The sequence below is a fragment of the Corella eumyota genome, chromosome 2 (assembly GCF_963082875.1).
Source record: "Corella eumyota chromosome 2, kaCorEumy4.1, whole genome shotgun sequence".
Lineage (NCBI taxonomy): Eukaryota > Metazoa > Chordata > Ascidiacea > Phlebobranchia > Corellidae > Corella > Corella eumyota.
Window position 1 is genome coordinate 15,641,219 of NC_137491.1, and position 25,221 is coordinate 15,666,439.

Genomic DNA, 25,221 nt, shown 5'->3' on the forward strand with positions numbered 1-25,221 from the left:
AATAATATAAAAGCAATTAGTGATAACATATATATGAGGGATATATGATGTCTTTTTGCTAAAAAAGTTTAAAAAAATTATAAATTTTAAATAGATAAATAGACAAAGAAAGCCAATGCTTGAATAATTGATGAGTTAGTTGTATTTGCTTTAAACAGTTGTAAATAACTGAAAATTAGTTTTGGGCTAAGGGCAATTTTCATTTGAATCATATTAAAAGCTTGTATATATATATTTTTAAACAAATGTTTATGCAAATACCAAATATTTTTTCCAGGTACCTAACCTTTACTTAGCAGATGAAAAACAGGAAATTGTTGAGAAAATGCGACAACTTGATCGTCAACGAGATAAATCCAAACAAACCGATGGAACTCCTGTGGCTTTGTTTAACATGTTTATTGGTTAGTTGTTTTTTTTTAATTTTATTTTTATATTATGTATTGGTGTTTTTACAAGATAAGTATATATAGACTTAATAAACCTGTAAAATAAATAATTTACCAAAAAAGTAAGTTTGGCCTATAATACACCATTGATAGATAAAAATTACTCTGTATTTATGCCTTAATTCACCATTAGGTAAATTGTAGTTTTTTACAGGGTATGGTATCACTTCAAAAAAACATTTTAAAACTAATTTGCATTTTGAATGATTTAGATAACTTTTATCATTTGGGTGCAGAGGAAATGGAGCTAATAATAAAATAATAATTTTTATTTTGTAGACCGATGCAGAGACCAACTTCATGTTGTGTTAGCAATGAGTTATATTGGAGATGCTTTTAGAACAAGACTAAGAAAATTTCCATCTCTTGTTAATTGTTGTACTATTGATTGGTTTCAGGTTAGTATATACATTTTTAATCGATTCTACTCAATTTTTGATTATTTTTAATACTTTTATTTTATAACAATCATATGGACATGTTTGTATTCTAAGATAAAATATGTTCCTGTAATTACTCTTTTTTCTAAAAACTTGTTATACTTTTTTTTACAGTCATGGCCAGAGGATGCCCTTACTGCTGTAGCTTCCAGGTTTTTAGAGGAAGTTGAAATGTCAGATGCACACAGACAGGGATGTATTGACATGTGCAAAAGCTTCCACACTGTAAGTTTTTATTTAACATTTAACATTTAAATACTGTGTTACTATTCAAAAACAAAAAATATTTTACACAGACACTGTGGTTAAGTGGTTAGTCTACTTCGCTTTACAAAATAAGGTCCAGTATTTTATACTGTAGCATTCTTAAGTAGAGAGTGTTTTAATTGGTATGAAGTTTTGCTGAAACTAAAACCAAACAGCGGATAAATTATCAGGCAATTCTAATTAATATTATTTTAAACTGCAACAGTAAACTTTAGCCTGAATAGGTGTAACTTGTTACTCTGTGTTAAGACTGTGAAATCATTTTCTCGCACTAAGTTCAAAAACATAGGCTCATTTTTATTTTTAATTAAGAAAGAAAAATATAAATTACATTTCCAATTTTTTTAAATATTTTTTTTTAGGCAGCTTTAAAATAAATTACAATAAATAGCAAAAAATTAAATTTGAAACTATTTTTATTCAGAGCACTCGTACTTTATCTGAAAGATTTCTTCATGAGCTACAACGTCACAATTATGTGACACCCACTTCATATTTGGAACTGATTTCAACATTTAAAGCTTTGCTGGGTAAGAAGAGAACAGAAGTTCACAAACTTAAGAGAAGATATGAAGTTGGGTTAGACAAACTTAATTCTGCTGCCTCTCAGGTTAGATTTTTAAAATAAAAAAAATTATTAATAACTGTGAATTTTACTTATAAACAAATAAATCTTACCCATTTTATTACTTTTTAAATGATTTTTAAACTGCAGTTTATCATGATATTTTCTATCTTTTTCTAATAGGTGGCAGACATGCAGAAAGAGTTGCGAGATCTCCAACCTAAACTTGTGGTTTCAAGTAGAGAAGTTGAAGAAATTATGGTCAACGTGGAGAGGGAGAGTGTTGAAGTTGCTAAAGTTGAAAAGGTAACATTTTGTTTTCAAAAAAATAACTTTGTGGGTGAAACAGTTAAATTGGACAGCAAACATTTTAATAAATTGTATTCTGGATCTTTATAAGTTTAAAATAAGTTCTTTAATTTATGTAAAATAAGGTATAATTTACAAAAAGCGTATTCCTCCAAATTTTAAGTTCAATTTGTTGGACCAAACAATTAAAAAAGTATCATTTGCAATATGGGAAAAATATTGTGTTGCTTGTTTTTTGTATTTTTTTAAGTATTTAATCAAATAAGTTGAAATACATCCTGAAATACATAAGGTTTGGGCCCTTAGTTTAAACTGACATAGTAGTTTGACATATTTTGAGATGCTTGAATCAAAACCATTGAAAAATTTTTTTAAAGGTTGTAAAAGCTGATGAAGCTGTTGCCAACGAGCAAGCCAGTGTTGCCAAGGGAATCAAGGATGAATGTGACGCTGATTTAGCAGAGGCAATTCCGATTTTGGAAGCTGCACTCGCTGCCTTAAACACTCTTACACCGGCAGATATCACTATTGTGAAATCCATGAAAAATCCACCTCCGCCAGTTAAACTTACAATGGAGACCATTTGTATCCTGAAAGGAATTAAACCTGAGAGAATTCCTGATCCATCTGGAAGCGGTTTGTAATTTTTTTGATGTTTTTATGTAGATTTTTGTAAATAATTTTTTTTAATCGGTTTTTGCAAAAAGCACGCGAACTGCTTAGACTCCATGTTTTTTTCGTATGTGGTGCCATGTTAAAAAATTAAAATTTTTTTTTTAATTGTAATTTTAATGAATGTCGGAACCTAAACTAAACAATTTTTTTGTTTTTTGTTACTATTTTTAACGGCCCCATTTTTTCATTTTCATTTTTATTCAAGTGTTATTTTAATATTTATGCAGGTAAAAAGATTGAAGATTACTGGGTGCCTTCCAAGAAAGTATTGGGAGACATGAAATTCTTGCAAGGTCTTCAAGAATATGACAAAGACAATATTCCCCCAGCTCTTATGAAAATTATCAGGTTACTATCAAATTTACTGTTAAAAGGTGTTTTTGGTTGCTTATTGGATAAGTTTATCTAATACCATGATATTTGTAAACGCACTAATGCATTTTTATGACTTTTTAGAATGTAAAAAGATTATAAAAACTATTCTCTAGGCTAAAATTTATAAGGAATATCATGTGTTTTTTTAAATTTATTTTCAAATGATGCAAATAACATAACTCATATGTTTGCAGGACCAAATACATAACAAACCCCGAGTTTGTGCCTGAAAAGATCAAGAATGCTTCAACTGCTTGTGAGGGTTTGTGTAAGTGGGTTAGAGCTATGGAATCTTATGACAGGGTCGCTAAAGTTGTGGCACCCAAGAAAATTAAACTCAAGGTTTGTAAATTAAATTACTTTAAAAGTGGTTTTGTGTTTTTGCAGTTAAAGATGTTTTAACTAGTTTTTCATTAACCCACAACTAAAAACAAAGGCTTTTTCAGCATAAAATTTGTAAGCCTATTATATTTAAAAAAATTTGTTTTAAAAAACAATTATTGTTATTGGTGTTTTTAATTAAGTGGTTTTAAACAATGACACTAGACTCTTATAAATCTTTAATCATAGTAACAAATTTTAAACAAAGACTTATTACATGTCATAAATAACTTATTAAATAAAGGAATTGTACAATTTGCTATTAATGTATGGTTTTTGGTAAAATGTCTTCAAATAAATAGTTATGGCTACTTCTAAATTTTTAATTAAAATTTTTTTTTTCTAATTTTTTAGTATACTTAAAATTTTGTCAAAAATCAATTTTGCAAACTATTTTTAATAGGAAGCTGAAGGAGAACTTAAAGTTGCAATGACGAGTTTAAAGAAGAAGCAAGCTGCTCTTAAGGAGGTTCAGGATAAACTTCAGAGACTGGAGGACTCTTTAGAGTTTAATAAACAGAAGAAGGGAGATTTGGAAAACCAGGTTAAAATCTATAAGTTTTTGTTATAATTTTTTTGTTTGTACAGAAAATAAAATATGCAGTTTAAATGCTTTCATTGTTTTATTTTTGTTATAAAAATTGAAAAAATACAATAAAGTATAAAAAATTACTAAACAAAAGTTAAAATTTTAAAACTTTATAGTTTCTAAAACTTTAAAACTTAATAGTTTGGCAAAAACACACTAAGATTATGTATAATTTTAAATTTTATTGTTTTATATTTCAGGTTGATCTTTGCAGCAAGAAACTTTCACGTGCAACTCAGCTGATTGAGAGTTTAGGGGGTGAGAAGGACAGATGGGGGGAGACAGCTCGAACTCTTGGAATCACATTCAACAACCTTACGGGAGACGTTCTTATTGCTTCGGGTGTTGTGGCTTATTTAGGGACATTTACCTCAAAGTTTAGAGATGTGGGTTGTATTTAAATTTAAATCAATTTTTTGTACAAAATTCAAATTTAATGAAATATTTAGATTTCCTCAGTTTTATCATAGAAAATCGACTTCCTAGGGTAACTTGTATTACCCTGTTTAATGTTATTATGTCAGTTTTGAAGATTATTAACTTTTTTGGGCTCAGATGTAGGTTCCAGTTACAGTGCCTTACTTATGGGGCAATATGGCCTAAAATCAGTGGGAATCAAACCATAAAACTTAAAGTTGTAAAATTAAGTGTTGTAACTACAAAACCTGCCTGTCAAAATTATTATCAATGGTGTGCAAAAGTTTATAATTTTAGGTATTGTTAAATTAAAAAAAGAGGTTTTGTTTAGTAAAAGCAAAGTCCTTTGATTTTAGTCAAACTGCATTCTTAATAATTTTTATCAGCATTTTTTTAAATAAAACTGTGTTGATTCTGCTAAATTCAACTTCGAAGTTATAATTAATTTTCTGTGTTTTTCAGGATCAAACAAAGATATGGTTAGACACTTGCAGATCAATTGGAATTCCGTGCACAGATCATGTGACATTACACATGGTGTTGGGTGAACCTGTTAAAATTAGGCAGTGGAATATTTATGGACTTCCCACTGACAGTTTCTCTATTGAGAATGGTATCATTATCAAGTAGGTTAAACATCAAAATTGACTGTAAGAAAGAGATAATTTTTATATTACTTCTATTACTAGTAGATAGCTTTCTTATGAGCTGCATTTTAAATGTCTTAATATAATTGTATCATATAACTAATAAATGCCCAGGATAATTTACATGTGCACCAAAAAGAGCATTTTTTTACAGTTTAAACATATATATTGTTTACTAAGCTTCGGTATATGTACATTTGATTTTTGGTAAAAACTTGCTTTAATATTTGACTGTTTGTAGAATTAATTTATGTTAGTAATTTGTACATAAATTTAATGATAATTGTAAACTATAATCTACAATTAAAATTTGGGGGGAGTTTTTTAAATATTTACATTTAATAGTGTTTGTTTTTTTGTCAGTGAAATTAGTTTAATGACTCTTTACCATGCTGAAAAAACATTGGCAAATATAAGTTTTATATATTTCTATATTTTAAACCAACCTTTAGTAAAATTTACTTTTGTTTACTATAATATATCAAATTTAAGAATTCTTATTTTAGGAGATTTTTTTATTATTTTTAAAAATAATAATTTCTTTAGTAATTCTCGACGTTGGCCGCTGATGATTGACCCTCAAGGTCAAGCAAACAAGTGGGTAAAAAATATGGAACGAGCAAACAATCTTCATATCATTAAACTAACTGATTCTGACTTTGTAAGAACCCTGGAGAATTGTATTCAGTTTGGAACACCTGTGTTACTGGAAAACATTGGTAAAAATTCTTTTAAATATATATTTTTTTTCGGTTAAAAATGAATTTAATAAAAGATCTTTTGGTGCAATCTGAAATAAAGAGCCTAATTTAAAAATAACTATTTGCTACAATCTTCATTTGCCCAGCCTTCTTTTAAATATTATTAATCAAGCAAAAAATCGTTTATTAATTTCTGCAAGATGTGTTGCTTTCACCTCTTACTAATGTGCTCTGCAATTTTGATTCAGTTAAAATCGATAACAAAAACATAATTAATAAGTTTTTGACAGTAGCTTAGTTTTCTATTCAACAAAATTATCTTTTACATTTGTACAGTTAGTTACACTAGTAGGTTGGTATTTTATATGTTGTAATATGGTCGCAACTCGCACCTAGTATTTGCCCTTGCCAATTTAATCTTAACCTTCAAACGTTTTATTTATTTTGCATAAATTGAACCTATATGTTTATTTTTTTGACAGGCCTATATTATAATACCTTTAGAACTATATTTATAATTATATATTTTAATAATTTTACATAGGTGAGGAATTGGACCCAATGTTGGAACCCTTGTTGTTGAAACAAACTTTCAAGCAAGGAGGAGCAATTTGCATTAGACTTGGTGACTCGACTATTGAGTACAGCGCTGACTTTAGGTTCTACATGACAACCAAACTCAGAAACCCGCATTACTTGCCTGAAACATCTGTCAAGGTAAAGTGGCTTTGATAAAGTTGTTTTTACCGTTTATATATATAATTATACAGAAGTATCATAGGTTTAAATGCTTTTTTAGGACTTTGGATGTTAATATATTCGAGTAATTATAGAACAGGACTTGTTTTAAATTAGTTTAAAATGTTAATAAACAAGCAAACTAATCAGAATTATAATATAATTAAACCAACATAATCATTTTTACCATGCATTTAATAGAAATATTCTTTTTAAAAACATAACGTATTGACATATGTTCTTATACAAAGCTTCTAAATGGTCTAAAAGACAAATATAAAAATGTAACTTTAACTTTTAGGTGACTCTCCTTAACTTTATGATCACTATGGAGGGACTTGAGGATCAGTTGCTTGGGATTGTTGTGGCTCGAGAGAGGCCGGAATTGGAGGAAGAAAAGAATGCTTTGATCTTGCAATCTGCTGAGAACAAGAAGTAAACTGTTGTTTATCTTTTGAATTAAATTAACTAACTTTCCGAAAAAAAAATTAAAAACTGAAAAATAAAATTAATATTTTAAATAAAAAATTGGATATGTAAAAAAAATAAATACAATTAGATAATAATAAAAACATCAAAAACAAAACTAAAATGGTTATACTTTTATTTAGGCAACTTAAAGAGATTGAGGACAAGATTTTAGAAGTTTTATCAACATCAGAGGGAAATATTCTTGAGGATGAAACAGCGATCAAAGTTCTTTCCTCGTCAAAAACATTGGCCAATGAAATTTCAGAGAAACAAGCTATTGCTGAAGTAATAATTTTTTTATTTAAAATAAAAAAAATGTTCTATATTAAGAAAAATAATTGGTCTCTAACAAATTAAAATTGAACACTTATGTTTCTGTCTATTACAAAAGTTTTGTTTAATCATTGCATTTAAAATAACATTCAAATGTGATGTCTGTAATCAAAATCAAAAAAATCTTAGAGGTATGTTATGTTGTACCACTGCAATTAGGGGTACAATATACAAAGTAAAATTTCATTTTGTTGCATTTTAATTTTTTTAGATATAGCTATTTTTGTTATTATAAAGCCTGTTGTTCTACAAAAGTTAAGGCAGTTTAAAAAATTTCTAAAACAACATTTTACAGAACTTTATGTATTTTTTTTTTGGTAAACTAAAGGCATTTTCTATAAAAGAGTAAGAGTAAAAAAAGTTAACAAAAACGTTGCATTGTTTATAAAATTGAGTTATTGAGCATTTGATTTGATTCTTGCAGTGGATTGATATTCTTCCAGTTTTACAAACTGAATCCTGTTTAGAACTGGCAAAGAAAATTTAGGACATAACCTGCTTAATTTACAAAGAGTTTGAATATCTTTTTTATTTATTGATGTTGTTATATGTTTTATTTTTTAGGAAACAGAAAAGAAAATTGACAACGCTCGTTTGGGTTACAAGCCAATCTCTGTTCATTCTGTTATCTTGTTTTTCTGTATCACTGATCTTGCTAATATTGATCCCATGTATCAATACTCACTTGTCTGGTATGTCAATCTGTTCATCAATGCTATTGATAACGCCGAGAAATCTGATGATCTGGCCAAACGGTAAGTGCCTTCATTTGCTATTACGTATAACCTTCTTTTTGTCTATAAAAACATTTTTGCCTAAAAAGCTGCAACTTTACCAATTTCTTCTGTTAAGTCACAAAAACTAACAAGTTAAAAATTAACAGCACTATTTCTAAAACATTTTTAAACTGGCATAGAAAATTTAAAAATCAACAAAGCTACCATACATTTAACTTTGTTTTTAGATTGATTTTCTAAAATTTATTAAACTAAAGTATTATTTTGTTTATCAAGATTGGAACATTTGCGAAACTACATGACATACTCACTTTACTGCAACATCTGTCGGTCCTTGTTTGAAAAAGACAAATTACTTTTCTCGATTCTCTTGTGTGTAAATATCCTAAAACACGATGGAGTTGTTGATGAGAATGATTACAGATTCTTGCTTACTGGAGGTTTGTTTAATAATTTTTTAATTTTTTTTAAATAAATGGATGATTGAAATCTGCTGCGTATATATTTTAATGATTGTAGTTTAAAAGTGTCTGCACTTGTAAATCAAAATATTGTTTTGGTTAAAATATACAGTAGATTAAAACTGAATAAGTCAGCAATGTAACTAATACTGTATAAAATTTGTTTTTCTGTTAAAAAAAAAAATTGGAATTATTTTTTTTAAAGAATTTTAGCCATAAAATAATTTACCTATTTTTGTAGAAAAATTATGATAAAAAAAGTTTTACCACAATAAAATCTAGTTTATTAAAATTTGTACCACTTATTTTTTATTTATAACTGTTAAATAACTAATTATTATGCCAATAATTTATTAGAAACTTTAATAAAATAAATTTTGTGCAAAATATAAAATATTTTTAAATTTTTTTAGGTGTTGGTTTGGACAATCCCCATTCCAATCCTGCTACCTGGCTCCCCTCAAAATCCTGGGATGAACTCTGCAGATTGGATGCTCTTCAACACTTCCAGGGGATCAGAAAGAAGTTCCCGGCTTACAAGGACCAGTGGAAAGCGATGTATGACAGCACTGACCCTCATAATCAGACCCCACCTGCAGATTGGGGAAAATTGGAAGAGTTTCACAGGATGATGATTTTAAGATGTATGAGACCTGATAAGGTAAAAAGTTGGACGTTTTTTTAAATTTACATTATTTTTTTTACAGAATATCCAAATTTTTTAATAGCTATTTAGAATAACTTTTAAAACATTGTTTTTAAAGCAGTAAATTAAGTTTTAATAGTGTTAGCGTTGGGTATTTTAGGTTTAATAACAGTTTTTTTTAATTTTAAAATGTGCTTTGCATAGAAAATAAAATTATGAAATACAACAAAAAATTTTTTTACTTTTTAATAAAATTTATATCTTTTTGGGATTTTTTTAATAAATGAAATAAGAAACTTACTTATCTTATAAAATCCTTTAATTGCAATTTACTAATAAAATACTTTATTAACAATCACAACTTCTTATTTTTAGATGGTGCCTGCTATGAGAAACTTTATCATCCACAATTTGGGTCAAAAGTTTATCGAGCCTCCTCCTTTTGATTTACCAAAGACATTTATGGACAGCAACGCGACATCACCCCTGATCTTTGTTCTTTCACCTGGTGCTGACCCCATGGCTTCACTCATGAAGTTTGCTGATGATCAGGTAAGAATTTTGGTAACAGTTTGATTTTAAAAATGAAAAATATTTTTGGATTAAATTTTTGATAATTTAAAGTGTTTGGATTACTCGTACTTTACAGTTATTGAATACACTCTCGCATTTCACTGTCTTTGCTGATTCTCTTTCTTGTACTTTATGGTCCTTACTAATTTTCGCCTGTACTTTACTGTCCTTGCTCATACTTCTTATACTTTACGGTCTTTACTAATACTTTCTTTTACTTTTTGGTCCTCGCTATTTCTCTCTTTTTTTGTCTTGCTTTCTTGCTAATTCTCTTTCGTACTCTGCGGTTCTCGCTAATTCTTTCTCGTACTTTTTGGTTCTTGCTTATTCCTACTTTAAAGTCTTAATTTTTTTCAGAAAGAATAAGTAATCCTTTTTCTCTGGGGTGTATAAATTTTCAATTTAATATTTTTTTTTTAAGTGGTTGGTTTAAATATAGACTTAACCTATTTTAAACAAGTTTATTATGTTCGGTTATCCAACTAATTTACCTAATATTTAAATTGTTGTTTGTAAGCAATTACAACATGGTTGTTATCAGCTATAAAAACTATTTATTACTTGACTTATTTATGCTACTTGTTATCTGTATCAACACCTTTAGAATAACTTCTTGTCAAATAATTTAAATGTAGGGCTTCGGTGGATCAAAAATGAGTTCTCTGTCGCTTGGGCAAGGCCAGGGTCCAATAGCAATGAAGATGATTGACAGGGGGGTGAAAGAGGGAACCTGGGTGGTTTTACAGAATTGCCATCTCGCAACATCGTGGATGTCCACACTGGAGAAGATTTGTGAGGTATGGGTTATATTTTGTTGGTTTTTTAAATGGTGGTTTGAAACTTTAATAAGAATGCAGTTCTGACAATTCTGACAATTACGCTTATAGTTTAACTTATTGTAGAGATAATTTCAAATGTACTTTGAAAATTGTAGATTTAAAAATTATTTTTTTAACTGATGGTGGTAAAATTTTACTGCAAATTGTATGTAAAAATCAGTAGTTATAACACTTGGCTTTGCAAAATGAGTCATTGACTCTATTGTTGCTGCCTCCATCCTTTAAGTTAAGTTAAGTGCTATAAACGGTGTAAACTACTGCCAAGCCCAAAACCAATTGGCAGTTTAATTATCTGACAAATGCTAAATAACATTCAAAACTACCAAAGGCAACTTGATAAAGAAATTTAAAACAACAAACTATAACAACATAGGCTGGGTTGGGATAGCATACGTTACTCTACGTTCAGGCCGTTAAGTCGGCCTTTTCACATTAAGAATAAAAATATCTAAAAAATGTTAAAAATTAAACAATATTTATATCAAAATGCAGAAGCTAGGTACCAAATACAAGACAATAAATTAATACAAAATATGTTTTAGGAAACGCTCAACCCCGACACCATTCACCCTGACTTCAGACTTTGGTTGACCAGCTACCCTTCCAACAACTTTCCTGTCGCTGTGTTACAAAATGGAGTTAAGATGACCAACGAACCTCCTAAGGGGTTGAAAGCAAATATCCTGAGGTCGTATTTGAGCGATCCGATTTCGGACCCCGAGTTCTTCAACAGTTGTAAACAACCTGTAAGTTTTCTGTTTTTTATTTATTCTTAGAAAAAAAATTAATCGCCCAACGTGGGGCTCGAACCCACGACCGTTGGATTAAGAGTCCAACGCTCTACCGACTGAGCTAGCCGGGCGACAATTAAGGGTTGCTAATATCCTCAGGACTTTGCGAATAGACCTTTTAACTCTTCAACTCTTAAACCAACGCATGTATATTTAGGATCCAACTTAGCCTATGTTGTTTTAGCGTGTTATTTTAAAATTCCCTTCACAAACATCATTTTTTCGAACCACGCAAATGTAAGGCACAATTTGAATTTAATTAAAATACACTTTTGTAACATTTAATATAAAAAGATGAAAATTGTTTAACTTTAATGGTATTAAATGTCCGTAGCCTGATAAAATTATTAAAAAATCTTTAAAAATTCGCCCAACGTGGGGCTCGAACCCACGACCGTTGGATTAAGAGTCCAACGCTCTACCGACTGAGCTAGCCGGGCGACAATTCTAAGTTGCTGATATGCATTGAACTTTGCAAATTACTCCCTTAACCCCTTATACCCACATGCATATTTTTGGACCTAACTTAGCCTATGTTGTTATAGCGTGTTGTTTTAAAATTCTACTCACAAACATTAATTTTTAAATCCACGCAATAGAGTTAAGAACCATTTACGTAAGGCACAACTTGAATTTATTTAAAATTAATATACACTTTCGCACCATCAAATATAAAAAGGTGACCGCTTTTTTAATATAATAGTATTACAAATGTCCGTAGTCTGTCAGATAAGATTATTAAAAAACATTAAATCGCCCAACGTGGGGCTCGAACCCACGACCGTTGGATTAAGAGTCCAACGCTCTACCGACTGAGCTAGCCGGGCGACAATTAAGGGTTGCTAATATCCTTAGGACTTTGCGAATGACCCCTTTAACTCTTCAACTCTTAAACCAACGCATTCATATTTAGGATATAGCTTAGCGTATGTTGTTTTAGCGTGTTATTTTAAAATCGTCGTTCTTTTTCCAAACATGTATTTTTTGTAGCAACATGCAAGGTAGTTAAGAACTGTTTATGTACGGCACAATTTGAGTTTATTTGTATAGATAAATATAAAGATGTTAGTTTAATATATAAAATGTTAACTGATGTTTTACCCAATGGTTTTACAAACGTCCATAGCATAAAAGGCATTAAAATAAAAAGCATTGAAAGCATCAAAAAAACAATCGCCCAACGTGGGGCTCGAACCCACGACCGTTGGATTAAGAGTCCAACGCTCTACCGACTGAGCTAGCCGGGCGACATATAATATCCTCAGCACTTTGCGAATGACCCCTTTAACTCTTAAACCAACACATGCATGATTAGAATCTAACTTGGCGTATGTTGTTTGTAACTTAATTTTTTCAAACCGACACCGTGCAATTGAGATAAGTACAGTTTATGTAAGACACAATTTCAATTTATTTAAAATGAAAATACACTTTTGTACCATTAAATATAAAAAGATGAACACTGTTTTAATTTAATTTAAGTTTATAAAAAATTTATATAAAGAAAGGTTGTTAGTTTAATATATAAAATGTTAACTGATGTTTTACTCAATGGTTCTACAAACGTCCAAACCAGAAAAAGGCTTTAAAAAACAAGCGCCCAACGTGGGGCTCGAACCCACGACCGTTGGATTAAGAGTCCAACGCTCTACCGACTGAGCTAGCCGGGCGACAATTCTAAGTTGCTGATATGCATTGAACTTTGCAAATTACTCCCTTAACCCCTTACACCCACATGCATATTTTTAGACCTAACTTAGCCTATGTTGTTATAGCGTGTTGTTTTAAAATTCACTATACGACTGTTTTTTCGACACCGTGCAATAGAGTTAATAAGTGTTTATGTAGGGCACAAATTAAGTTAAATATAATTAAAATACACTTTTTAATGGTACTACTAACGTCTTAGCCCAAAGTCTAAAAAAGTTTTCAAAATAAAATTAATCGCCCAACGTGGGGCTCGAACCCACGACCGTTGGATTAAGAGTCCAACGCTCTACCGACTGAGCTAGCCGGGCGACAAATGAGAGTTGCTAATATTTTTAGGACTTTGCGAATGACCCCTCTAACACTTCAACTCTTAAACCAACGCATGTATATTTAGGACCTAACTTAGCCTATGTTGTTTTACCGTGTTATTTTAAAATTCCCTTCACAAACTTTAATTTTTCAAACCACGCAATAGAGTTAAGAACCATTTATGTAAGGCACAATTTGAATTTATTTAAAATTGAAATACACTTTCGCAACATCAAGTATAAAAAGGGGCTGTTTTACTTTACTAGTATTACAAATGTCTGTAGTCTGTCTAATAAGATTATTAAAAAAAAAATTAATTCGCCCAACGTGGGGCTCGAACCCACGACCGTTGGATTAAGAGTCCAACGCTCTACCGACTGAGCTAGCCGGGCGACAATTAAGAGTTGATAATATCCTCAGCACTTTGCGAATGACCCCTTTAACTCTTAAACCAACACATGCATGATTAGAATCTAACTTGGCGTATGTTGTTTGTAACATGATTTTTTCAAACCGACACCGTGCAATTGAGTTAAGTACAGTTTATGTAAGACACAATTTCAATTTATTTAAAATGAAAATACACTTTTGTACCATTAAATATAAAAAGATGAACACTGTTTTAATTTAATTTGAGTTTATAAAAAAATTATATAAAGAAAGGTTGTTAGTTTAATATATAAAATGTTAACTGATGTTTTACTCAATGGTTCTACAAACGTCCAAACCAGAAAAAGGCTTTAAAAAACAAGCGCCCAACGTGGGGCTCGAACCCACGACCGTTGGATTAAGAGTCCAACGCTCTACCGACTGAGCTAGCCGGGCGACAATTCTAAGTTGCTGTTAGGCATTGAACTTTGCAAATTACTCCCTTAACCCCTTACACCCACATGCATATTTTTGAACCTAACGTATAACTTAGCCTATGTTGTTATAGCGTATTGTTTTAAAATTCCCTTCACAAACATTAATTTTTAAATCCACGCAATAGAGTTAAGAACCGTTAATGTAAGGCACAACTTGAATTTATTAAAAATTGAAGTACACCTTCGCAACATCAAGTATAAAAAGGTGACCGCTGTTTTACTTTACTAGTATTACAAATGTCTGTAGTCTGTCTAATAAGATTATTAAAAAAAACATTAAATCGCCCAACGTGGGGCTCGAACCCACGACCGTTGGATTAAGAGTCCAACGCTCTACCGACTGAGCTAGCCGGGCGACAAATAAGAGTTGCTTATATTTTTAGGACTTTGCGAATGACCCCTTTAACTCTTCAACTCTTAAACCAGCGCATGTATATTTAGGATCTAGCTTAGCCTATGTTGTTGTAGCGTGTTATTTTAAAATCGTCGTTCTTTTTCCAAACATGTATTTTTTGTAGCAACATGCAAGGTAGTTAAGAACTGTTTATGTACGGCCCAATTTGAGTTTATTTGTATAGATAAATATAAAGATATTAGTTTAATATATAAAATGTTAACTGATGTTTTACCCAATGGTTTTACAAACGTCCATAGCATAAAAGGCATTAAAATAAAAAGCATTAAAAGCATCAAAAAAACATTCGCCCAACGTGGGGCTCGAACCCACGACCGTTGGATTAAGAGTCCAACGCTCTACCGACTGAGCTAGCCGGGCGACATTTAAACTTGGCTGATATGCATTGAACTTTGCGAATCACCCTTTTAACTCCTTCACCTACGCATGCATATTTTTGGACCTAACCTATGTTGTTATAGCGGGATTTTTTAAATTTGTCTTTACAAAATGTTTTTTTAACACCGTGCATTGGAGTTAAAAAGTGTTTATGTAAGGCACAATTTGAGTTTATTCAAAATTAAAATATATTTTGTAACATTTAATAAAAAATTGCCAGGTTATTATATAAAATTGTAACTAAAGTTTTTGATACTACTAACGTTATAGCGCGAAGCTTAATAAAGTTTTCCAAAATAAAATTAATCGCCCAACGTGGGGCTCGAACCCACGACCGTTGGATTAAGAGTCCAACGCTCTACCGACTGAGCTAGCCGGGCGACAATAACATGAGGCTATGCATAGGAATTTATATGCATAGGAATTTGCAAATAACCTTTTAACTCTAAACCTGCTTATGTATTTTTTTTATCTGGACCTGGCTTAGCCTATGTTGTTAGAGAGTATTGTTTTTAAGTTCTTTTTACAAAAATGTATTTTTTGTATTGCCATGTAATATGATCTATGTTAGGCACAATTTAAGTTTAATTAGAATTCAAACACCTTAATCTATTATTAAACGAATATAAATGACTGACAAATTATTTTCTATAGGTTCCTTTCCGCCGCTTGTTGTTTGGTTTATGTTTCTTCCACGCCCAAGTCCAAGAACGTCGACAATTTGGACCACTCGGTTGGAATATTCCGTACGAGTTTAATGAAACTGATCTCAGGATTTCTGTGCGACAACTTCACATGTTCCTTAACCAATACGATGTAAGATTTATTTAAATTTTTGTTATTTAAGTGTTATCGTCTAACGTTTGTGAATTCTGTATATTTTTTAATATTTACCTTTAAAAATATATTTAGAAAGTATGGCTTTGACATGAAATAACTTATTTGACCCGACTAAGTCTAGGGTTGCCACCATTTAAATATTATTAATCTTTTTGCCTAATAATAATTTCTTTTTTAAATGGTTTATGATTTTGCTGAAATGATATTGTTTGTGCCTCACTAAAAGGCACTCCGACACGCTAGCAGTTGGGATCAAACCACGGACTTCAGTCTGGAAAACAAAATGTTCTAACCACCACTCCACGCCGTTGCATTTTTATAAGCTGAAAAGTTCATGAAGAAATAAAGCAAATTTAATCAACATTTGTAAAATATTCACAAACTTGTTTTTAGTTCGTGCCGCTTACTGCACTTGTGTACTTGGCTGGTGAATGTAACTACGGAGGCAGAGTTACTGATGACTGGGATAGAAGAACTCTAAACTCGATATTACAACGTGGTTATAACGAAACAGTGACCGTAGGCGAAGAATGTTTCTTTGATGAAGAAAAGACTTACCAGAGACCGCCAGAGGGCGATGTAAGTAATATCTTGCTATTTTGTTTGTTTTATATATTAAGTTTTTGTTTGTTTTATATATTTGTCCGCTAATGTGGTTAAGCGGTCATGGCAGCGGACTACCAGCCGAAAGGTTTCGGATTCGAGCCGCACCATTGCCACACTATTCGCCCTTGAACCCGGCGTTCACAGATAGCTCAAATACGTCACAATATTACACCTCTACCCAATAAAAGATATAAAAACCCATCACCCTAACTGATATGAAAAAAAAAATTATATATTAAGTTGTGTCCGATGTCCGGTATAATGCAATGCCCACTACTCTATGTTGTAACGCCCTTTAGTAAGGCGATATAAACGGTATGAACTCCTGCTGAGCCAGTACTTAATCAGCAGCTTACCAGTCGGCAATTATAATCAATAACAACCCAAACTGCCAAAGGCAACTTGAGACTGGCTCGGGGTAATAGATGTTACTTTATATTTTGGTTGTCAAGTCGATTTTTTTTTGTATATTTTTTTGTATTTTTTTTTGTCTTAAATAAAAAATGTTATTTTAGTGGGAGAGTTATGTTGAATTTAACAAAAATCTTCCAATGGTGTCAGACCCACAAGTGTTTGGAATGCATGCTAATGCTGATATCGCTAAAGATCAAAACGAAACGACTATCTTGTTTAACAGTATCCTACTGACGCTGGTAAGTTACTTTTGTTGTTAAATAATCAAGAATTAAAAATGATTTTTATGTGGGTAAAAAGTAGATTATTACTGTAAATAAACCTTTGCGTGGTGTATCGGTTGGAACACTTGGGGTTACTACATGAGGTTGTAGGGTTCAATTCCCACTGATTTCATGCTTTAGCCCTCTAAGTAAGACGACGTAAATGGTCTAAACCTCTTCTTAACCAAAAAATAATCAGAATATATATTGTCGTCAATTAAAATTACTGTTATTCAAAACTGCCAAAGTTAAGTAAAGGCTAGGTCCAAGTAATCAATGTTACTCTTAAAATACTAAAAAATAACACTGTTTCTACTTTAAAAATTTTTTAACTTGTTTTTATTTTTTTAACCTGTTTTTTTTTAATAATTTTGTATTTTTTAATTAAAAAACTAATACTGTATCTTGTTTAAATTATTACCTATTTTAAAACTGCAGTGATTAACATTTTTGTTTTTTGATTAACAATTTAGCAAGATGGCGGTGTAAGTACCCAGTTTTATTTTGTTCCAATGCTTTTCCATTTAATTTCATTTTTAAGTTATTTTCAGTTTTAAATCAGTTTAATTATTTATTCAGAAAATTTTTTATTTATATTTTAGTTTTTCAGTTAAAAAAAATATTTTTTTTCAGTTTAGATTGTAAGTTTAATAATATAGCAAATTAGTTCATTCATTAGGTTTAGGTTAACTTAGTGACGTATCAGTTTAAAATTGAGAATACAAGATACCTTAGGCATTTTCATTGAATTATAATCTATTGATTATAAAGCATCATTAGATTGATTTTTTGTGGTGTTGTTTTTGATTTAAATATTTAATAGACTTAAATGGCTTAAAATAATTTATTTTTTCATTTTTTTGCAGTTTTTGTGTGATACTGCGCTTTTTTAATCATTTTGTAAAATGATTATTTCAATGCCTCAATGCATTCATATTAAAATTTCATTTATTTTGAATCTGTGTGTTTTAAAAAATGTGTGATTTAAATTTAATTTTGTAATACTTTTTTTATTCTATTATTAGCTAAGGAATTTTAATTTTGTTTGAAACCAATTTTGATTAATTTTACTTTTGTTTTATTTTTTTGATTTGTCCCGCCTAAAAAAAATTTTAATTTTTGGTATATCGATATCGAAAAGCCATAATGAGAGTTAATGGTCAAAATAAAGTGGTAACTATATTTTTTACCTTTATGCTGCCTTTACATTCTGTTTTATTTTAAACCGAATTAAAATGTAATTACTATTTCATAGTCACGATCCACCGGTGGAGGAGGAGATTCAAATGATACTTTAGTATACAATGTAGCAGGTGATATTCTCAGCAAAGTTCCACCCAACTTTGACACTGAAGCTGCACTCAGAAAGTAAGATACTTTTTTATTTTATTTGTAAATTTTAGAGGAGGGTTAGGGTAGTCAAGAGTTAATAGTAAAATATCTTATTCTTTTTAATATGGCAATTTGAGTTATATTGTTTTCGTTTAAATGTTCATTCGGTAAAGGGGTTTTCGGTAATATGTCAGTATTCGTTAAAAATAAAGACTGGCCGACGGTGAGGTGTAGTAGTTATAACACTTATCTAATTTACTACATAGGTCTACGGTTTAATCTTTACTGCTTTAATGCAGTACAGCTATTAAGTAAGCTCAAATTACTATAACTGTAGTCAGGCAAAAAAAAACAGTCGACTGGTTCATAATTTGATAATGTGACCAACTCAAGACTGAATGCTAACAAATATTACCCTACTTTTAGACAGTAAGGTCTGTTCTTTCACAACAAAATTAAATAAATATTTGTTTACTTTAGATACCCCACAGAGTACAAGCAATCAATGAACACCGTGCTTGTACAAGAGATGGTCCGCTTTAACGTTCTTACTACAACTATTCGAAACTCTCTTATCAATGTACAGAAAGCAATCAAGGTAAGTTGGTATATCTTACATTGGATAAAGCATATGTCATGCTTAAAAATTTTAGTTGTATATCATACGCCCAGTGCTTAAAACTTAATATTAATATTACTGTGTAAAAATTATATCGCAATAAAACCAACAGCGTGGTGTAGTGGTCAGAACACTTGGCCTCACTAAATGAGGTCCTGGGTTCCATCTTCACTGCTCACATAGTGTAGCGCCTTTAAGTACGGCGCTATAAACAGTATAAACCCCTGTTAAGCCAACACTTAATCAGCAACTTAATTTTCCGGCAATTATAATCTATAGTATCTAAAACTGCCGAAAGCAACTTAAGGCTGGGTTACGGTAACTGATGTGTTTAGGTTTATGTTTGGGTTGTAAAGTCGACCTTTCGACATCGATGATGAATAAATATAAAGAAAAAATAACAATATATTTTTACCACTTATAATTTTTTTAGGGTTTGGTTGTAATGAGCTCAGATCTTGAAGAGGTGTTAAACAACATTCTCCAAGGAAAAATCCCTCAAATGTGGATGAAAAAATCTTATCCGAGTCTTAAACCGCTTGGTGGCTACGTCAACGACTTTCTTGAACGACTAAACTTTTTGCAGGTAAGTTTGTCCAGGAGTGTGGTCTATCGGTCATTGCAGTGAACTACGTTGTGGGTTTGGGTTGGGAAGGTTATCTGAAAGGTTTTGGGTTTAGGTTGGGGTTTCCAGGAAGGTTTCGGGTTTGAGTAGAACCAATGCCACATTATCCGGTTTCAACCCCGGCGTTTACGGATAGATTTTAAATTTTTAAATTTTTAATTTTAAAAATAGAGTTTCAATTAAAAAAAAACGAATTTTTACAAAGGTGTAAAAATATATGTGTGACTTAAATGCGGGCGCCCCTAATTGAAACCCTAAAATCATGGCATTAGTGCGACTCGAACCCAAGACCTTTGGGAACACATTATCTAGAAGGTCATGCTAGTAATAAACAAACAAGGATATTGCTAAATATTAACAAAAAAAATTAACTTTTTGTAACAAAAAATCAAAAAATATTTTTTTATACCACTTTCTTTTATCAGAAATGGTATGAAAATGGTCCACCTCCACAATTTTGGGTTTCTGGATTTTTCTTCACCCAAGCCTTCTTGACTGGTGTACAACAAAATTACGCTAGAAAATATACAATTCCCATCGATTTGCTTGGCTTCGATTATTTAGTGCTTGAAGACAAAGAATACAAAACTCCACCTGATGATGGTATAAGAATTGATTTTTAAACATCGCATTTTGAAAGTGAAAAATTTATTTAAGGTCATACAATGTCATATAAGAAGGTTTTATAAAAAAGGTTTTAAAATTAATGTTTTTTGCTTAAATTTGCTCAAGTACCAACCTAAATTAGCAAAAGGTTTACTGTACGATCTATACATATATGTATAATTTTAGGGTTAGTTAAGAGTTGGCATGATACTACAACAATTAAAATGACGACTGTAAGGCGGGCAATCGACTCTTTGTTAATAAAAGTAAAACTATATGGAACTTATAAACTTTTTTAACACAAAATATTTGTAGGTGCATACATCTACGGATTATATGTCGAGGGTGCACGCTGGGACAGAAAAACAAAAAGATTGGCTGAATCTATACCGAAAGCCTTGCACGATCCTATGCCTAAAATTTTACTGGTCCCAATGAAAAAGGTTTGTATTTTAAATAATTTAGTCTGTTACTTGATTTTGTATCGACTATATTAGTATATGGTGTATTGATATTATAACCTGTTAAGTTATTCATATTTTTTTTTAAATTATTATAACTACAAAAAATTTGAAATTTAAAATTTTGAAAAATGTTTGAATTTTCTTTTTAGGCGGACATACCGGACAAGCCATCCTACCTGTCCCCTGTTTATAAGACCACTGAGCGTCGTGGTGTGCTGTCCACTACCGGTCATTCAACTAACTTCGTCATCGGGATGACCCTTAACTCGGACAAGCCCCCCTCTCATTGGATTGGAAGAGGCGTGGCGTTGATTTGTCAACTTGACAACTAACTTGTACAAAAAATTGTTTAATTTTGTGTTTTTTTTTATTATTAAGTTGGTGTAGCTGTTTTTAGTACATTTAGAGTTCATTTGCTTATTTTGTTGCCTTAGTAGTTGATTTTTGCTTTGTTAAATTTAACTATAAAAATACTATATATATATATTACTTTTTTATTAGTGTTTTATTTGCATATACTCATTACAGCCCCCCAAAAAACGAGTACTGTATTTTTTTTCCTATTGCATTTATTTTGTACAAACGCTTTGCCCAACAGATTTTTACTACAAAATAATCCAATCCTACATAGTCTTTAAGTGCCACTTTATAGTTTTATAGTTTAGTCTAATTTATTTTAAAAGAAGTATTTTTGAGGATAACACACTGTGTCTTTTTACTGTTAAATGTATATATATATTTTAGGTTAAAATAAACGTAAGCGTAGTTTGCAGTGAAGCGATGTTGTCTTGTGTTAGTTTTTTAGGTACAGCCTGCACTAAAAACGCCTTTATAAACTTAAATCGCCTTGAGTTGAAATGTTGTTTTGCTGATAAGAAAAGAGTGCAACATTAAATTGCCTGCAGATTTTATCGCTTGTAACTTTTATCAAAGAAGTAAATAATCAACTTGTTTAAAAGCAAAGATTGAGAAAAATAAAGGTGTTTACAATATGTCATAAAAAAGTCCAAAGATGAAAGAAAATACGTATTTTGCTGCATATATAGTAAGTTTATATATGATCAGATTAGTAAATGTTTATATTGTTTTATATTGGTGTTATGTTAATATATTGTATAGTTATTCCCTAACTAGTTTATTTTGGCCGCCACAGTTATCCGAAAAATAGTTAAATTGAGAGATGTTTAATGGGAGTTTTGATAGCTTAACTTTTAATATTTAACTTTGACATAGATAAAATTAGATTTTTTTAACAAAAACAGTAGTATTTGTTAAAAAAATTAACATTTTTTTATACACCAAGGGCAGACAACTGTAAGTTTAATAAACATATTTTTAAAGTTTGCCCTAGTTGTTTATAAAGCCGGGTCCTACTAATTACCACAGATGACCACACGGAACCACATAGGAACAACCATTTACCACACAGAACTACACAGAACGCGTTGACTATATTTACTTTCATTTGATAAACACCAAATATTGACAATAAGACATTTTTATTAAACCCTGCCCTAACCCTTTTTTAGGAAATGCTGCTGGTTGCCTTAATACAAAAACAACAGTCTACGTGGTTTTCACATTTTATCTTATCTTGTGTGGTGAATGTATTGTCCTGTGTTGTCCTCTTATAACTTTTTTACCTTCATTCTTTAATAATATTCCTACCAATATAAACGTAATATTGTTGTACAATAAGTTTATAATAAAGCTGTATTAAAAATCCAAATTAACACATTCTACCTTAAGTTAGTACGTAATCCGAACTTTATTGTTTATATCATTATTAAAAAGTTTAAAGAGACCAACCTAAAACTGCCGACGTAAATTGGCCAACTATAAAACGCAATTTGCCTAAAGACTATTTACCTCACAATTTTGTTTCTACTTAAATCTTTATCAGCTGATGGCGCTAATCAGACAAAATATTTCAAAAACACTACTTTCGTTTCACTTAAATAAATTTTAATGACTGTGATTATTAAACTATTAAAAAATAATAATAAAACTAGATTTATTTGATAAATAAAATATGGTTCGAAATAATTTGATTATGTTTAGCATAAATTTTAATAAATGAAAAAAGATATGCGTAAACATTTACTAAGACTATTACATATCTTTGATTTTTAATAAACAAACAAGTATTCAAATATATTATACATACAAAAATTAATATTTTAACCGAGTTTTAAGTTGTTAATATCAGAATACACATTAGACTAAATTTTAAATTCTAAAATTGATTTTTGATTTTTAATAAATAAACAAGCATTTACATATGATAAATAAACAAAAGTTATTTTTTAAATATGTTTTTTAACTACTTTTATTATAAAGTTTATTATATTAAATTTTGACAACTTAATGTCAAAATTAAATTTTAAATAAGTAAACAATAATTTAAATAAAATAAACAAACAAAAATTAAATTTTTTATCTATTTTTGAGCTACTGCTATCATGATATACAATAGACTAAAATTTAAAAAAGTAAAAACAATCTTTAAATTTTAATAAATAAACACCTATTAATTATTAATTAGTGATAAAAATTAAAATTTATTTTTAAGTTAGTAATAACATGATATACAAATGGCCAAGATTGAAAAAATAAATAACAAACTTTAGATTTATTAAATAAACACCTATTAATTAGTAATTAGGGATAAAAATTAAAATTTTAATTCATTTTTGAGTTACTAATATTATGATATACAAATGGCCAATATTTAAAAAATAAATAACAATCTTTAAATTTTATTAAATAAACACCTATTAATTAGTAATTAGTAAAAAAATTAAAATTTTATTTCATTTTTGAGTTACTAATATTATAATATACAAATGGCCAACATTTAAAAAATAAATAACAATCTTTAAATTTTATTAAATAAACACCTTTTAATTAGTAATTAGGGACAAAAATTAAAATTTTAATTTATTTTTAAGTTACCAATATCATGATATACAAATGGCTAAGATTTAAAAAATAATTAACAAACTTTAAATTTTAATAAATAAACACCTATTAATTAGTAGTTGGTGAAAAAAATTAAAATTTTAATTCATTTTTGAATTACTAATATCATAATATACAAATGGCCAAGATTTAAAAAATAAATAACAAACTTTAAATTTTAATAAATAAACACCTATTAATTAGTAGTAATTAGTGATAATTAAATGTTGTAAATAGGAGAATTAAAACACAATTTGATAATAAACAACATACTAAAATTTCAAAACTGTAAATATTCACAAACAAAAGTTATGTTAACTCAAAATTTACAGCTTATAAGACACTGGAAAAGATTAATAATAATAATAATAATGACAATAACAATATGTTTCGAAATCTAAGATTTCGAACCATAACAAGGGTTCAATAGTAAATTAAAATAAAAAAATAATTAAATTAAAAAATTGTTTTACAGTTGAATTAAAAAAAATGATTCAAAACATATTTAAGTTTTAAAAACTATTTTTTTGTTATCTTTAAGTTAACTGAATTTTTAACATTCAGTTAAATACATAATTTAGCATTTTTTTAAAAACTAAAAAAGTTAAAAATTAAATAGATATTTATTTTTAAATTTAAGAAATTTAAATGATTGTTTAATGTGTTCGATAGTGTATCAAGTTTAAGAGTTTTAAAGTATTTGATTTATTATGGGAATCTAAATAAATACATCCCAAAAAATAAATATTTATGTAGTAATAACAATATATTAAAGTTGGTTAACTAATAATAATTTTTGTAAATTTTTAAGAAAACTTGAAATATTTAACTGTAATTAAATTTTTTGATTAAGATAAAAAAATAATAATTTATTAAGAACAAAAATTTGTTACATACATTGTGATTTAATTTATATTGAAAAATGTTAAATATTAATTAACATGAAATATTATATAATCGAGGATAAAGCAATTTACATCTAAAACCATCCGAGCGTAATAAATAAAAACAGAAATCGGGGAGTTCCCCAAAGCGTCTTGAAGAAAATTGTAATTTCTTTTTTCTTTTTGATTAGGTTTTTCTCGCTTTAACGTAAATAGTTGGAAGGTTAACAAAAGAAGTTCATCAAGTGCAACCTAAAAATGACGAAGTTAAATTCATAGTTTTAACATGTTATTAATATTAACTGTTTACAAAAGTATTTCTTCGTGCCAAAGTGTCTTGTTATATCTCTAATATTGTTATATCTCTACTGACGATCACAAAACTTCATTTCTGCGTTTATCAAGTTTAAATAAATTTAATTTGTTGATTACTTTTAGGTTTTAGGCTCGTTTGCTTTAACTTTTAAAATGTGTTTGGCTTAAACAATCATAGTAAAATTTTATTTTTAAAGTACTTCAAAATAG

The 25,221-nt window shown here is 29.5% G+C and overlaps 1 protein-coding gene and 11 non-coding genes across 13 annotated transcripts in view; 1 reads left to right on the forward strand and 11 right to left on the reverse strand.

The window, feature by feature from the left end:
- LOC145741339 (dynein axonemal heavy chain 7-like) overlaps positions 1–21,618 on the forward strand; it is a 49,767-nt gene extending 28,149 nt beyond the window's left edge. For both annotated transcript variants that reach the window (XM_082558912.1, XM_082558913.1), the window contains 30 exons: positions 278–404; positions 729–847; positions 1,004–1,114; positions 1,581–1,766; positions 1,905–2,027; positions 2,408–2,666; positions 2,933–3,053; positions 3,275–3,422; positions 3,865–4,005; positions 4,251–4,436; positions 4,930–5,093; positions 5,661–5,833; positions 6,360–6,532; positions 6,855–6,988; positions 7,165–7,309; positions 7,922–8,112; positions 8,371–8,534; positions 8,969–9,216; positions 9,577–9,753; positions 10,410–10,571; positions 11,156–11,359; positions 15,737–15,898; positions 16,316–16,501; positions 17,044–17,181; positions 18,461–18,573; positions 19,018–19,135; positions 19,590–19,742; positions 20,207–20,384; positions 20,703–20,830; positions 21,001–21,618. In XM_082558912.1, coding sequence (XP_082415038.1) covers positions 278–404; positions 729–847; positions 1,004–1,114; positions 1,581–1,766; positions 1,905–2,027; positions 2,408–2,666; positions 2,933–3,053; positions 3,275–3,422; positions 3,865–4,005; positions 4,251–4,436; positions 4,930–5,093; positions 5,661–5,833; positions 6,360–6,532; positions 6,855–6,988; positions 7,165–7,309; positions 7,922–8,112; positions 8,371–8,534; positions 8,969–9,216; positions 9,577–9,753; positions 10,410–10,571; positions 11,156–11,359; positions 15,737–15,898; positions 16,316–16,501; positions 17,044–17,181; positions 18,461–18,573; positions 19,018–19,135; positions 19,590–19,742; positions 20,207–20,384; positions 20,703–20,830; positions 21,001–21,183 — 4,815 coding nt within the window. In that variant the 3' untranslated portion in view covers positions 21,184–21,618. The remainder of the gene's footprint in view (positions 1–277; positions 405–728; positions 848–1,003; positions 1,115–1,580; positions 1,767–1,904; positions 2,028–2,407; positions 2,667–2,932; positions 3,054–3,274; positions 3,423–3,864; positions 4,006–4,250; positions 4,437–4,929; positions 5,094–5,660; positions 5,834–6,359; positions 6,533–6,854; positions 6,989–7,164; positions 7,310–7,921; positions 8,113–8,370; positions 8,535–8,968; positions 9,217–9,576; positions 9,754–10,409; positions 10,572–11,155; positions 11,360–15,736; positions 15,899–16,315; positions 16,502–17,043; positions 17,182–18,460; positions 18,574–19,017; positions 19,136–19,589; positions 19,743–20,206; positions 20,385–20,702; positions 20,831–21,000) is intronic.
- Trnak-cuu (transfer RNA lysine (anticodon CUU)) lies at positions 11,403–11,475 on the reverse strand. Its single transcript has one exon. It is a non-coding gene; the product is annotated as a tRNA-Lys (tRNA).
- Positions 11,772–11,844, reverse strand: Trnak-cuu (transfer RNA lysine (anticodon CUU)). Its single transcript has one exon. It is a non-coding gene; the product is annotated as a tRNA-Lys (tRNA).
- Trnak-cuu (transfer RNA lysine (anticodon CUU)) lies at positions 12,159–12,231 on the reverse strand. Its single transcript has one exon. It is a non-coding gene; the product is annotated as a tRNA-Lys (tRNA).
- Trnak-cuu (transfer RNA lysine (anticodon CUU)) lies at positions 12,579–12,651 on the reverse strand. Its single transcript has one exon. It is a non-coding gene; the product is annotated as a tRNA-Lys (tRNA).
- Positions 13,002–13,074, reverse strand: Trnak-cuu (transfer RNA lysine (anticodon CUU)). The gene has a single exon. It is a non-coding gene; the product is annotated as a tRNA-Lys (tRNA).
- Trnak-cuu (transfer RNA lysine (anticodon CUU)) lies at positions 13,350–13,422 on the reverse strand. The gene has a single exon. It is a non-coding gene; the product is annotated as a tRNA-Lys (tRNA).
- Trnak-cuu (transfer RNA lysine (anticodon CUU)) lies at positions 13,743–13,815 on the reverse strand. Its single transcript has one exon. It is a non-coding gene; the product is annotated as a tRNA-Lys (tRNA).
- Trnak-cuu (transfer RNA lysine (anticodon CUU)) lies at positions 14,176–14,248 on the reverse strand. The gene has a single exon. It is a non-coding gene; the product is annotated as a tRNA-Lys (tRNA).
- Positions 14,572–14,644, reverse strand: Trnak-cuu (transfer RNA lysine (anticodon CUU)). The gene has a single exon. It is a non-coding gene; the product is annotated as a tRNA-Lys (tRNA).
- Positions 14,992–15,064, reverse strand: Trnak-cuu (transfer RNA lysine (anticodon CUU)). The gene has a single exon. It is a non-coding gene; the product is annotated as a tRNA-Lys (tRNA).
- On the reverse strand, positions 15,390–15,462 carry Trnak-cuu (transfer RNA lysine (anticodon CUU)). Its single transcript has one exon. It is a non-coding gene; the product is annotated as a tRNA-Lys (tRNA).
- Positions 21,619–25,221: the final 3,603 nt, after the last annotated feature.